The sequence below is a fragment of the Acartia tonsa genome, chromosome 6 (assembly GCF_053477335.1).
Source record: "Acartia tonsa isolate MP-2025a chromosome 6, ASM5347733v1, whole genome shotgun sequence".
NCBI classification, from domain to species: Eukaryota; Metazoa; Arthropoda; class Copepoda; order Calanoida; family Acartiidae; genus Acartia; species Acartia tonsa.
In genome coordinates, this window is record NC_137265.1 from 8,678,033 (window position 1) to 8,690,889 (window position 12,857).

A 12,857-nucleotide genomic window follows, 5' to 3' on the forward strand; every position below is an offset into this window, starting at 1 on the left:
AATTATATTGAACGCTAAGAAAATCATTTTTTGCCCTTAGCGTACCCGACAGAACGACAGACATTTGGGATTATAGAGTAGTTTAGCTACTAAAATACAATAATAACCAGTTTTTTAAGTTACACGCAGAAAAGTTCGAGACAGAATTTTTTTTCAGTTGACATATTCCTCCTCGGATACATATATCGTGAGAAAATAGGAAAGTTGAGGCTTATCTCATGTAAAATTTACATTCATTAAGCAAACTTCTGATTATTATCTTTATAATGGAACAAGAATGACAACATCCATAAAAGCGAAGCTCTGAAACGGTAGAATAAACTAACATTAACACTTGCAGAGAGTCAGAACTGAAATAGCAGAATATAAATGTATGAGTCTAAACAAAATTGAAAGTAAATTTGTTGCAAAGTGTCGAAATACAGGATACTGTTAAAGGACATACTAACATTTTAAGGACTTAATTATGAGAGATTCTTTGTTTATAATATAGTATTTTGTTGTCCTAGGAATCAGCACTACAAAAATCAGATGAATAAGATATAACATAAATTTTTTTTAAAAAGGTTAAAAAGCAACAGGTTATTATTGGACGCAACGACTTTCTGGTAACGATTATAGAGTTGCTACACTTCCTAAATCGTACCTAACTGTTAAAGGTAACATCATGCCAAGATTAAAATCCTTCGGACAATTTTAAAACGCCTAAATTAAAGAAAAGCTAACCGTTACAGACGTACGGGCGGACCGACCGTAATTATTTAAAAGCTCGCTTTTGACAAGAATGAAATCATCTATTAAATCGAAGCGCATCAATAAATTAATGATTGCTGTGATACAATTATAAATTATAATAGTTAAGTAGTAATTTTTTACAGGGTTTCACAACAATAAGATAATTCTTTCAAGCTTTAAAATGTGACAAAACTCTCTCTCTAGACATGAAATTAAGTATTTTTAAATATGGTTTCAAATGCAATAAAATGTACTTTTTATTAAAGTTCCAACATATCTATAGTTTAAATTTTTTTTTGCAAATTTTAATATCAAGACAAGGACAATTTTAACTATTCTATGACAGCACCTACCATAAGCTACAAGGTAAAAAATTAATCTATAAAATAAAGTTAATGTTTTAAAGAAATATTTTTTGTAAATTACCATGAGATTTCAAATTACAATTGGTCTCAATTATGATAATACATAGGTATTTAGCCAAGCAAAATAGCACATTAGGTTCTTTTATTTCTGGTTACATTATTTTTTTAAAAACAAGGATGAATACAATCCTGAAAGCGAAACTCTAAAATTAAACGGCTTATCAATCGAACAAATGCTTACATAATTACAATTTAAGGACTTGATTTTGAAGATGATTCGATTATAATATTTTACTTACCTAGTTGTCATAGGAATAAATATTTCAAAAATTGTATGAATAGGGTAAATATATCAAACAAAAAATGTTTTTAAGAGTTAAAATCCAGCAAGTAATTTCTTGTAATAATTATTGAGTTGCTAAGGTTTCTGACTAATTCTTAACAGTGACAGGAATCATCATGCAAAGTTTGAATTAATCAACGATAAAAGCAAAACGTTACGAATGGACGTACATACACTAATTATAGAAAAGCTTTGCTTTGAACAAAAAAAAACAAAGATAATTTTATACATAAACGGTTTAAGTTAATTATAAAGTAGCTATTCTAACAAAAAACGAAAATAATTAAATAAAAATTTATTCCACAATTTTGCATTGACTTCAGCACAAATAATTTTTAACAGATTTTTATAAAAAATCTAAATATCAAATATACAGAAAATGAGATGTATTTTATTTTAAATTAAATAGAAATAAATTGCATGTATTCTAATATTTGGAATTAAATCAAAAGGAAATTTTAATTTAGAATAATTAAACATTAAAAAATACTAGAAACCTATTTTTTTAATAAATGCATGTTTTTTAATTTCCCATAAAGGTTTGAAGTGAATCATCCAAAGCCTTCATGAATGTGGTATGGTGGATGGGAGATTTTGTGCCAGTAAACTTGGAGGCAAAACTCTTGTCTCTGTAGGACAAAACATCCACGTCCTTGTCATGCTCCCACGAGTAAAACATCTCCTTAACATCAAGATCATATGGGTAATCAGCCGGCCCGATCTCCTTCACCAGATCCTGCACAAAATCTGTCTGGAAGTCAATCTCCTCCATGCAGTCTTTCAGTGTCTTGTTCCTGGCCACCCAGGCCTTCCAGTCGGCATCCATGGTGGCGGCATCCGGCAGGCTGATGCCGTCATTCATGATGTACTTAGCTATCCACAAACCGACAACGTCAAACATGGTGTAAGTGTAGTATTGATCCTGAACGCCAGCGTACAGCAGCTTGTTGTTGCCGCCCTCCTGCCAAACAATACCCTTGTAAAGGCCAGGTGGATATAAAACATTCTTGCTCTTCAGCCTCAGGCTCTCTCTGAGGTAGGGATAGGAGTGGAGGTATCCTGTGCACATCATAACAGCATCCACCTCGGCTTGACTGCCATCCTTAAAGAAGGCTGTCTTACCCTCAAACTTCTGAACCAGCGGCCTTTCGCTGATCTCCTTAGGCCAGGTAAAGCCCATGGGCTTCGACCGCCAGGTGCAGATAATTGATTCTGCCCCGTATTTGAGACACTGCAGGGCAATATCCTCAGCTGAGTAGCTGGCTCCAATCAGCAGCAACCTCTTGCCCTTGAACTCATTGGCGTCTCTGAAGTCATGGGCGTGCATTACACGCCCAGGAAACTTCTCAATACCCTCAAAGTGTGGCACATTAGGGACAGAATAATGGCCAGAGGCCACAATGACGTAGTCAAAATCCTGGCTGTCTTGGACCTCATCCTTAACCAGATCCTTCACTGATACAGTGAAGTTGTCGGTGGCCTTGTTGTAAACAACATCCCTGACAACAGTGCTGAACTTGACATACTTCTTGATATCCTCCTTGCCCCACCTGCCCTTCAGATAATCAAACAGCACTTCTCTAGGTGGAAAAGAAGGGATGGCCTTACCATAATGATCTTCAAAGGTATAATGTGGGAACTCTAAACACTCCTTGGGACCATTAGACCAGAGATATCTGTACATGCTGCCGTGGATGGGCTCGCCATGCTCATCAGATCCTGTTCTCCAGGTATAGTTCCAGAGTCCGCCCCAGTCTGACTGCTTCTCATAGCACACAATCTCTGGTATCTGCTTGCCCTCCCGGGACATCTTGGCAAACCAGCATAGGACGGACAGACCGGACGGCCCAGCTCCGATAACACAAATTTTACCAACCATTGTTTAATGCTTTATTGTCTTTGGAATCAATAATATATGCTATCACTTGTCACAGTGATGAACTGATGAACGTATCTGCTGCAAAGTATGTGTGCAACTATTAAACTAACTTCACCGCGACGTGGGATTTAGGCTTGTTAAATGAACTAAAACTTGTAGCAAGTTAGACGATTCTTCCATTGCCACCCCCCCCCCCCCTCTTCTCCCCCATGCATGTTTACTATGTTCCTATAAATGAAATTTCGACGGACATATGGAAAGAGGGGGGGGGGGGTGATATCAAAATGAAAGTGGTGAGAGGGGGGTCTCAGTGTACATGGAAATATTTTCTATTTGACAACTTGTTGTACAACTATTTATTGCCCCCACCCCCCCCTCCCCTATATAGTCCCCCTCTTTACCCACCCCATCTATAAATACTTGACCACTCCTAAGCTCCATCCGAATTTGTATCCTACCCACGTCCCTTTAGTAGCCCCTATAATTCTCACTTTTCCTTAATTCGATTTGATTCAAGAATACAGAGATTTAAAGATAAGTTCTAAATTGTAAAATCTTTAGAAAACTCTAATAAATCGTCAAAAAGAAAGAACGGTGAAAATCATCCAAATTATAAGTCAAAATAAAACATAGGAAAAATATTGTCAACAAAGAAATATAAAATTGTTACTTTTAGAAGGTAAAAGATTTTTTTTCTTCGATTAAATATGAATAAATAAATGTACAAATTCTTATGATAAAAAAACTAATCTTAAAAAAAGTCTCTAAATTTAACTAAAGGATATCTGCTTAATTTTAGTTGGCCTATTACTTTGAATAGTTTTCTATCAGTTCTGTGTAGATTTAGTGCTATTTGCATATGCAATTATTGAAAAATTATGTAAAAAGAAAATATTTTTTTTTAACCAAGTTACCTAACTGTTTATTCCTGATACAATTTTCACATATATAGTATGGAAAAAGCCGGCAAGGCACACCTTAAATTTACCTGCTATTTTTTTAGGAGCAAAACTTTTACTTAGTTAGAAACAAAACGTCATTTCATAAAATATGCATAATTTTTTGACAATCTAAATGAAGTAGTAATTGATTAACATGTTTTAAAAATAAAAATTCCAATATTTCATATAATATTAATGATTTCGCCTATAGCCTCTTTTTTTAGGGGAGGGGGTGGATAGGTTAGGTTGGACCCTACTGCTAATATAGCCTAAAATCTGCCTCTGACTTCCCCGAAAATTACTTTATCGCGTAGATTTTGTTTTCGAGATATTTTCAGAAAACAGATTAAACTCTTATTAATCAATGATTTGACTATTCTTTAATGGATAAATTCAACCTAGTTAAATGAAGGAATTTTAAAACTTAGTCATAAAAATTCTAGTTGCATAAAAACACATTTATGTAACATGAACCAGGGTTTTATGTTGTTTTCCAAACTCAGGGAACTAAAGGGATGAGACAAGAGCCGATAAATTGTTTTGATACACAAAATTATCTTTTGTAGATTATAATTAGTGGTTGAAACGTTTGGACACCCCATTTAATACCACCCGAACAAAATTCAATTAAAATACCAAAAATTGTACGGCCAACAAATATGAAAATGATATTATACAATTGTGGGGACTAGTGTGATAAACAGCCCAATGTCCTCTCCCTCCCTGACAAAAGTACATCTCTTTTTCTACATGCATTGATGAAATGACAAAAAAAATTTAGTTTTTGAAAAAAAGTTTACCACTGGTATATCAAGGACAATATTACTCTAAATAAAGCATTACAATTATGTTAATATCAAAGCTAAAAATTACTCAAAAAGATAAACTTCTACCACTAAAATGAAAGTACGATTATGTATAAAATGGTTCAGTCAAATACAAATGGAATGTGAAAAAAATCACGTACAAATAGTCTTTAAAAAAAACCATTCAAAAAAGATAGTTTTAGATTTTTACTAAGGAAGTTTCTCTTTTATTTAATTTGTCCGTCCGTCCGTAACACAATGGGGGGGAAATGTTATTTTCTAGACTGCCATTTATGATAGACTGCCAATTTTTCTAAAGATGCAAATACCAATAACCTTCTAGTATATTCTTGATTCATCGCCACTGAACATCTGCTATTTGAATCCCTTTGACCATCCTTACATGATTTTTGTGCGACTTATGGATATCCTTTTTAAAAGCGAAGCTTTTCTATAATTAGGGTCGGTCCGTACGTCCGTCACATTGCATGATGATTCCTCTAGTAGTTAGGTACAATTAAGAAAGCGTAGTAACTCTATAAACAATGCCAGAATGTCAGTACGTCCATTTTAAACATGTCGATTGACAACAAATTTTTGTACAGGGTGAGTCAGAAAAAACTGAGTTTTCCTATTTTCTGATACAACCAGTAGGAATATGGAAAAAACATTATTTTGTACTTTTTAGGTAGATTTATTTATAATGTTCTGCTAATTCAGTTCTGACAATCTACAATCTTGTTTGTTTAGAATATTGCTTTCCTTTTATAAGTAAAACTATGTAAATAATTTAAAAAGTCGTAGAAACAAAACAGAAGAGAAAAAGATATAAGATAAAATAAATCCAATTTTGAAACTTCCTAATTAATAACATGTGTAACCAAATAAGCCGGCTTAAGCAATAAAAAAATCACAAGATTTAAGAAATTTCTAGATTATTATTTATCTTAAAATATATAGAAATATCCATAAAAGCGAAATGCATTTAAACTAAAATTTAGTGAATTGCATTTTTTCCCTGTTCAATGGTTTATAGGTCATATATTTGAAAGAAGTATAATTTTCTACCATGTAGTTAAAAATATCAAGACTAGACAATCGTAATCTTGTGATATATGCAATTTATATAGCTGGCATAATAATTAATGTCTAACTGTTTGTTATTTATTGTAATACAATGTTATATGTTATATTGTGTATACTTGTAACTTATGCTTGAAAAAATTTTCTGAAATGCACTCTATGAAACTATCCCTGTGTAATTGATATGAACATATACAACATTATTTAGAGAAGCTTCGCTTTTAATTAATGGAACAAGCATTCACAAGTGTTAGTTGCATAAAAATACAATTGCACATGTCTATCATGTGTGGAGAATAGATAAATCATGCACATGTATGTCAACATCCAAAAGAAGCAAAGCACATAAAAAAAACACGGATTGACAAACAGATAAAGTTATCTGTCTATCTTGAATAGAAGCCAAGAAAATCATAATCCCCGATAGCATTTCGGACAAATTGACATACAAACGGACGGACATACAAAGTGAATAAATAAGAGTAGCTTCGCTACTAAACAGTGAAGCTCTCCAAGGCAAAGTGGCAGAAACAATAGTAGTTTCTAGTGGCTGCACCACAAGCATCTGGAGCTCTATATACAAAGGGTAAGGTAAGGAGGCATAATAGCTAGGACTTTAATTTTTGAAAAAATATAGTTTTAAGTTAATGACCTTCGCTTTTGTGGATGTTTTTACCCTTGTTTTGTATGTGCATTTGTATTTAAAACAAATAAACAGTTATAAATAAATATAGATATTTTAGGATATTATGAAGAAGTAACTTTGCCTATTATTAACTTCTAAATTTGCTTATCTGTTCAGCCATCGAAGAGCTTTCTGATTTTAAATTGCCACTTTCATGGCATAATTAGGTCTATCTAAATTGCAGATTTTTAAAGATATGACTAGAAAAGTTTTAAAACTGAAAAATGAATGCGCAAACAATTGTGTATTATCTAAATTCGATAACACTTGAAAATATTAAAGACATCTAGAAGTTTTTATATTTACTCTTGGAATTAATGAAAAATGAAAATAGGTTGTTTTTAGAAAGATAATTTTAGGTAAGTATTTTTTTAAGAAGCGAAGCCAAATAAATACGTTTTTCTTCTTCTTTTAATACTTAAGTTACTTTTTTTATGGTTAATTAAAAATATGATATTTTAAAGTTTTTTTTGGACTTCATCAAAAATAAATTAAACTAATTCCAAAGCCTAAGAAAATACGGATTTTTTTTGTAAGCGAAGCCATAAGGACACACTTTTTTAGGCTAATCAAGAAATTTACGTTTTTATTTTATGTTAAAAATAAAAAAAATTCATTTTTTGAAGATTTACTTAGAATTATAACTTTATAATCCCAGTTTAAATGACGTTAACTGTAAAATTAAAATAAAATGTAGATATCAAAGCTAGGTTAAATGGATAGTTGCATGAAGTGCATTTCAGAAAAATGATTTCGAGCTTAAGTTATAAGTATACCATCCAACATATATGATTTTGTATTGCAATAAATAACAAACAATTAGACTTCACTAAATTAGTCGTCACGCTGCTTTTGTGAAAATAAACCAGCTATATGAATTGAATATATCACAAGAATATGATTTTCAAGTCTTGATATTTTTTTTAAACTACATGGTAGAAAATTCAAACAAATGCATTAATGTCGCGCCCCTGACATAGTAGCAGTAGGAACCATATATAACCTCTTTAGTTATGATGCGGTGTTAAGCGGATATTCGAAACTATCATCTTCCCGCTACGTTTTGAGCCACGGTAAAAGGTTTTTATTTCAACAGTTCAACAGACGCAAAATTCAGCTATAGAACAGATGCTAAGACAACATTTCATTTCACAATATAAATATTCATACTTAATATGCAAAGAATATCATTAAATGTAACAAAATTATCATTTATAGTTAGTTAGTCAATATTAATATTTCGCAAAATATTTACAAAATTAAAATCTAAAAATAGATGAATTGGCGCTTTTCCTTATAGTGCCTTTCGATGACTCCACCACTCATTTTTATGATACCATAAAAATACAGAAGGTATATATGTATAATACCAAATTTTAGAAAATAACCTAATCTGACCTAAATTAATAAACAAATGAAAATCTTCTCACCCCTTTTTGCTCAACAAAGTAATATAATGAAAAAACGCCGATAAATCTATGATTTTTTTTATTTTACCTAAATCATGAATAGTTAAACAAAACCGTGTATGAAAATCTCTTTGCTAATGAAAATATAATAGCTTTTCTTTAATTAGGATCGGTCCGCCTGTCCTTCCGGAACGGTTTCCTTAGATTAGACATGTTAGATTTGTCCTATCGATTTCAAACTTTAAATGATGATTCCTCTAACAGGTAGGTACGATTTAGAATGCAAAGCAACTCTATAATCGTTACCAGAAAGTCCGTTCGTCCATTTTAAACATGTTGATTTTTAACTATTTTAACAACAAATATTTATGTGATATAATAATCCGATTGGCCTGTTTTTGGAATACTGATTCCTAGGACAACAAAGTACAATGATATAAGCGAAGCATCTCTAAAATAATTTCCCAAAAATGTAAGTACGTCCTTGATTATTATCCTGTAATTAAACAGTTTCTCAACAAAATTACTTACAATTTTTTTTTCGACTTTCATACATTTATATTCTAGTTATTAAATTCTGACACTCTAAAAGTGTTAATGTTCGTAGGTAGGTAGGTTTCAGAGCTTTGCTTTTATGGATGTTGTCATCCTTGTTTGATCAACAAAGTTCTTCTTATGTGAAACGCCGGAATATCTAAGGTTTTTAATATTTTACCCTGGAACTAATTGATGTAGGTCAATCAGTCTGTTAGTTATGATCCAAGACACATTTGTTCTTCCGTTTTTAGAAGCTAAGCTTTTCTATAATTAGTGTCGGTCAGTTCGTTAGTCCGTAACGGTTAGCTCTTTTTGTCATTTAGGCATGTTAGAGTTGTCCTGTCGATTTCAAACTTTGCATGATGATTCCTGTAGTAGTTAGGTACAATTTAAAAAGCGTAGCAACTCTATAATCGTTACCAGAAAGTCCGCACGTCCATTTTAAACATGTTTATTTTTTAACTTTTAACAACAATTTTTTATGAGATATAATCATCCGATTAATCTGATTTTTGGAGTACTGATTCATAATACAATAAGGTACAATATTATAAGCAAAGCAACTCTATAATCAAGTCCTAAAAATGTCACAATGTCCTTAAACAGAATTCTGTATTTATGAAGTTTTGAAACAAATATACGTATAATTTTGTTAAAACTTTTATATTTACATTTTGTAAATTCAGTTTTGAAACTCTATAATAGTTAATGTTTGTCTGTAATACCATTTCAGAGCTTCGCTTTTATGGATGTTGTCATCCTTATTTTCATATGCCACCTTACGAATGTTTACACTCCTAAAAACTCAAATTTTAAGGGTGTTTGATACTTGTAAACAAGAGGGATAATATTTTATTGTCAGGGAGTGAAGCGCCTATTAATAGATAAATTTATGCGCCATTTTTTAATAATCCTCCTTATATTTAAGGGGGGTTGATAATATTTTACCTTGACAACCCCTTTAGCTGTTTTATTTATCCAGGAGGGGGGTGTAGACTTGTTAAATGTTTATACTAAACACCCCCCTTAGTTATGCATAGGCCAAAAAAAACACCATTTCTGCACGCCTCTGATGAAAAGTATGATTACAATTTTTAATGAAAATTTTCATGAATAAAGTTAATAAAGGGTGGATTAAGATTTGGTATTAGATAAGATGATTTTTGTATTCATTAATGATAAACATTGTACATAATATCCTTTTAATCAGGGATCTAAAGGGATAAGAAAATGGCCAATAAATTTATGTACATCCCAAATGATGATGCACAAAACAACCCTTTCTGTAGATTAGAATTAGTGGTTGAAACGTCTGAACAATCAACTTAATAACCAACAAATCAAAACTTAACCCAATGTTCCCTCCCTCCCTGCTTTTTAATACAATACCCTAGTAGTTTTTACCCCTTTTCGGTCAGATTAGAAATCCACAGTCACTAGATTTCAGATTTAAATCTGTCTCAATATGACTCTTTGTTACCAAAGTTCAGATATGACAAAATTTGACCAAAGTTCAGATTTCAATCTGAAATTTAGTGACATTATGTCAGGTTATTTGCTCATTTTTGGCAATACAAACAAATCTGACACAATATCACCAAAAGTCATATATGACATTTAGTGACATAGAGTCAGAGTTGGGGAAATTACCTAATCTGACACATTATTGCCAAAAGTCATATATGACATTTAGTGAAATAGAGTCAGAGTTGAGAAAATTACCTAATCTGACACAATATCACTAAAAGTCATATATGACATTTAGTGACATAGAGTCAGAGTTGGGGAAATTACCTAATCTGACACAATATCACTAAAAGTCATATATGACATTTAGTGACATAGAGTCAGAGTTGAGGAAATTACCTAATCTGACACATTGTTACCAGAATTCATATATGACTTTTAGTGACATAGAGTCAGAGTTGGGGCAATCACCATATCTGACACATTGTTACCAAAAGTCATATATGACATTTAGTTACAAAGAGTCAGAGTTGGGGCAATTACCATATCTGACACATTGTTACCAAAGGTCATATATGACATTTAGTGAGATAGAGTCAGAGTTGGGGAAATTACCATATCTGACACATTGTTACCAAAAGTCATATATGACATTTAGTGAGATAGAGTCAGAGTTGGGGAAATTACCTAATCTGACACATTGTTACCAATAGTCATATATGACATTTAGTGACAAAGAGTCAGAGTTGGGGAAATTACCTAATCTGACACAATGTTACTAAAAGTCATATATGACATTTAGTGACATAGAGTCAGAGTTGAGGAAATTACCTAATCTGACACATTGTTACTAAAAGTCATATATGACATTTAGTGACATAGAGTCAGAGTTGAGGAAATTACCCAATCTGACACAACATCACCAAAGGTCATATATGATATTTAGTGACAAAGAGTCAGAGTTGGGGCAATTACAATATCTGACACATTGTTTTCAGAATTCATATATGACATTTAGTGACATAGAGTCAGAGTTGGGGCAACTACCATATCTGACACATTGTTACCAAAAGTCATATATGACATTTAGTGAGATAGAGTCAGAGTTGGGGAAATTACCTAATCTGACACATTGTTACCAGAATTCATATATGACATTTAGTGACATAGAGTCAGAGTTGGGGCAATCACCATATCTGACACAGTGTTACCAAAAGTCATATATGACATTTAGTGAAATAGAGTCAGAGTTGAGAAAATTACCTAATCTGACACATTGTTGCCAAAAGTCATATATGACATGTATTGACATAGAGTCAGAGTTAGGGCAATTACCATATCTGACACATTTTTACCAAATGTCATATATGACATTTAGTGTCATAGAGTCAGAATTGTGCAAATTATCTAATCTGACACATTGTTACCAAAAATCATATATGACATTTAGTGACATAGAATCAGATTTGAGAAAATGACCTAATCTGACAAATTGTAACCAGAATTTATATATGACATTTAGTGACATAGAGTCAGAGTTGAGGAAATTACCTAATCTGACACATTGTTACCAGAATTCATATATGACATTTAGTGACATAGAGTCAGAGTTGAGGAAATTGCCTAATCTGACATATTGTTATCAGAATTCATATATGACATATAGTGACATAGAGTCAGAGTTGAGGAAATTGCCTAATCTGACACATTGTTACCAGAATTCATATATGAAATTTAGTGACATAGAGTCAGAGTTGGGGAAATTACCTAATATGACACATTCTTAACAAAAGTCATATATGACATTTAGTGACATAGAGTCAGAGTTGAGGAAATTACCTAATCTGACACATTGTTACCAAAAGTTATATTTGACATTTAGTGAGATAGAGTCAGAGTTGGGGAAATTACCTAATCTGACATAATATCACCAAACGTCATATATGACATTTAGTGACATAGAGTCAGAGTTGAGGAAATTATCTAATCTGACAAATTGTTACCAATCTGACACATTTTTTCCAGAATTCATATATGACATTTAGTGACATAGAGTCAGAGTTGAGAAAACTACCTAATCTGACACATTGTTACCAAAAGTCATATATGACATGTATTGACATAGAGTCAGAGTTAGGGCAATTACCATATCTGACACATTTTTACCAAATGTCATATATGACATTTAGTGTCATAGAGTCAGAATTGTGCAAATTATCTAATCTGACACATTGTTACCAAAAATCATATATGACATTTAGTGACATAGAGTCAGATTTGAGAAAATACCTAATCTGACAAATTGTAACCAGAATTCATATATGACATTTAGTGACATAGAGTCAGAGTTGGGGAAATTACCTAATCTGACACATTGTTACCAGAATTCATATATGACATTTAGTGACATAGAGTCAGAGTTGAGGAAATTGCCTAATCTGACACATTGTTATCAGAATTCATATATGACATTTAGTGACATAGAGTCAGAGTTGGGGAAATTACCTAAGTTGGAGGCATTGTTCCTCAGATGCCACATTTTAAACGAAAATAAAATTTCCAGATGGTCTTTAGTCTAGCAATGGATTTATAATTTCTTGAATGAAA

At 32.2% G+C, this 12,857-nt stretch overlaps 2 protein-coding genes across 8 annotated transcripts in view; both read right to left on the bottom strand.

The window, feature by feature from the left end:
* The window catches only part of LOC145321755 (uncharacterized), a 75,994-nt gene that overhangs the window by 41,272 nt on the left and 21,865 nt on the right, over positions 1 to 12,857 (bottom strand). The gene's annotated exons all lie outside the window — the stretch shown is intronic.
* LOC145321756 (trimethylamine monooxygenase-like) lies at positions 1,724 to 3,500 on the bottom strand. The gene has a single exon (XM_080163336.1). It carries the CDS (start codon positions 3,320 to 3,322, stop codon positions 1,967 to 1,969), a length of 1,356 nt encoding a protein of 451 aa, XP_080019462.1. The 5' UTR covers positions 3,323 to 3,500; the 3' UTR covers positions 1,724 to 1,966.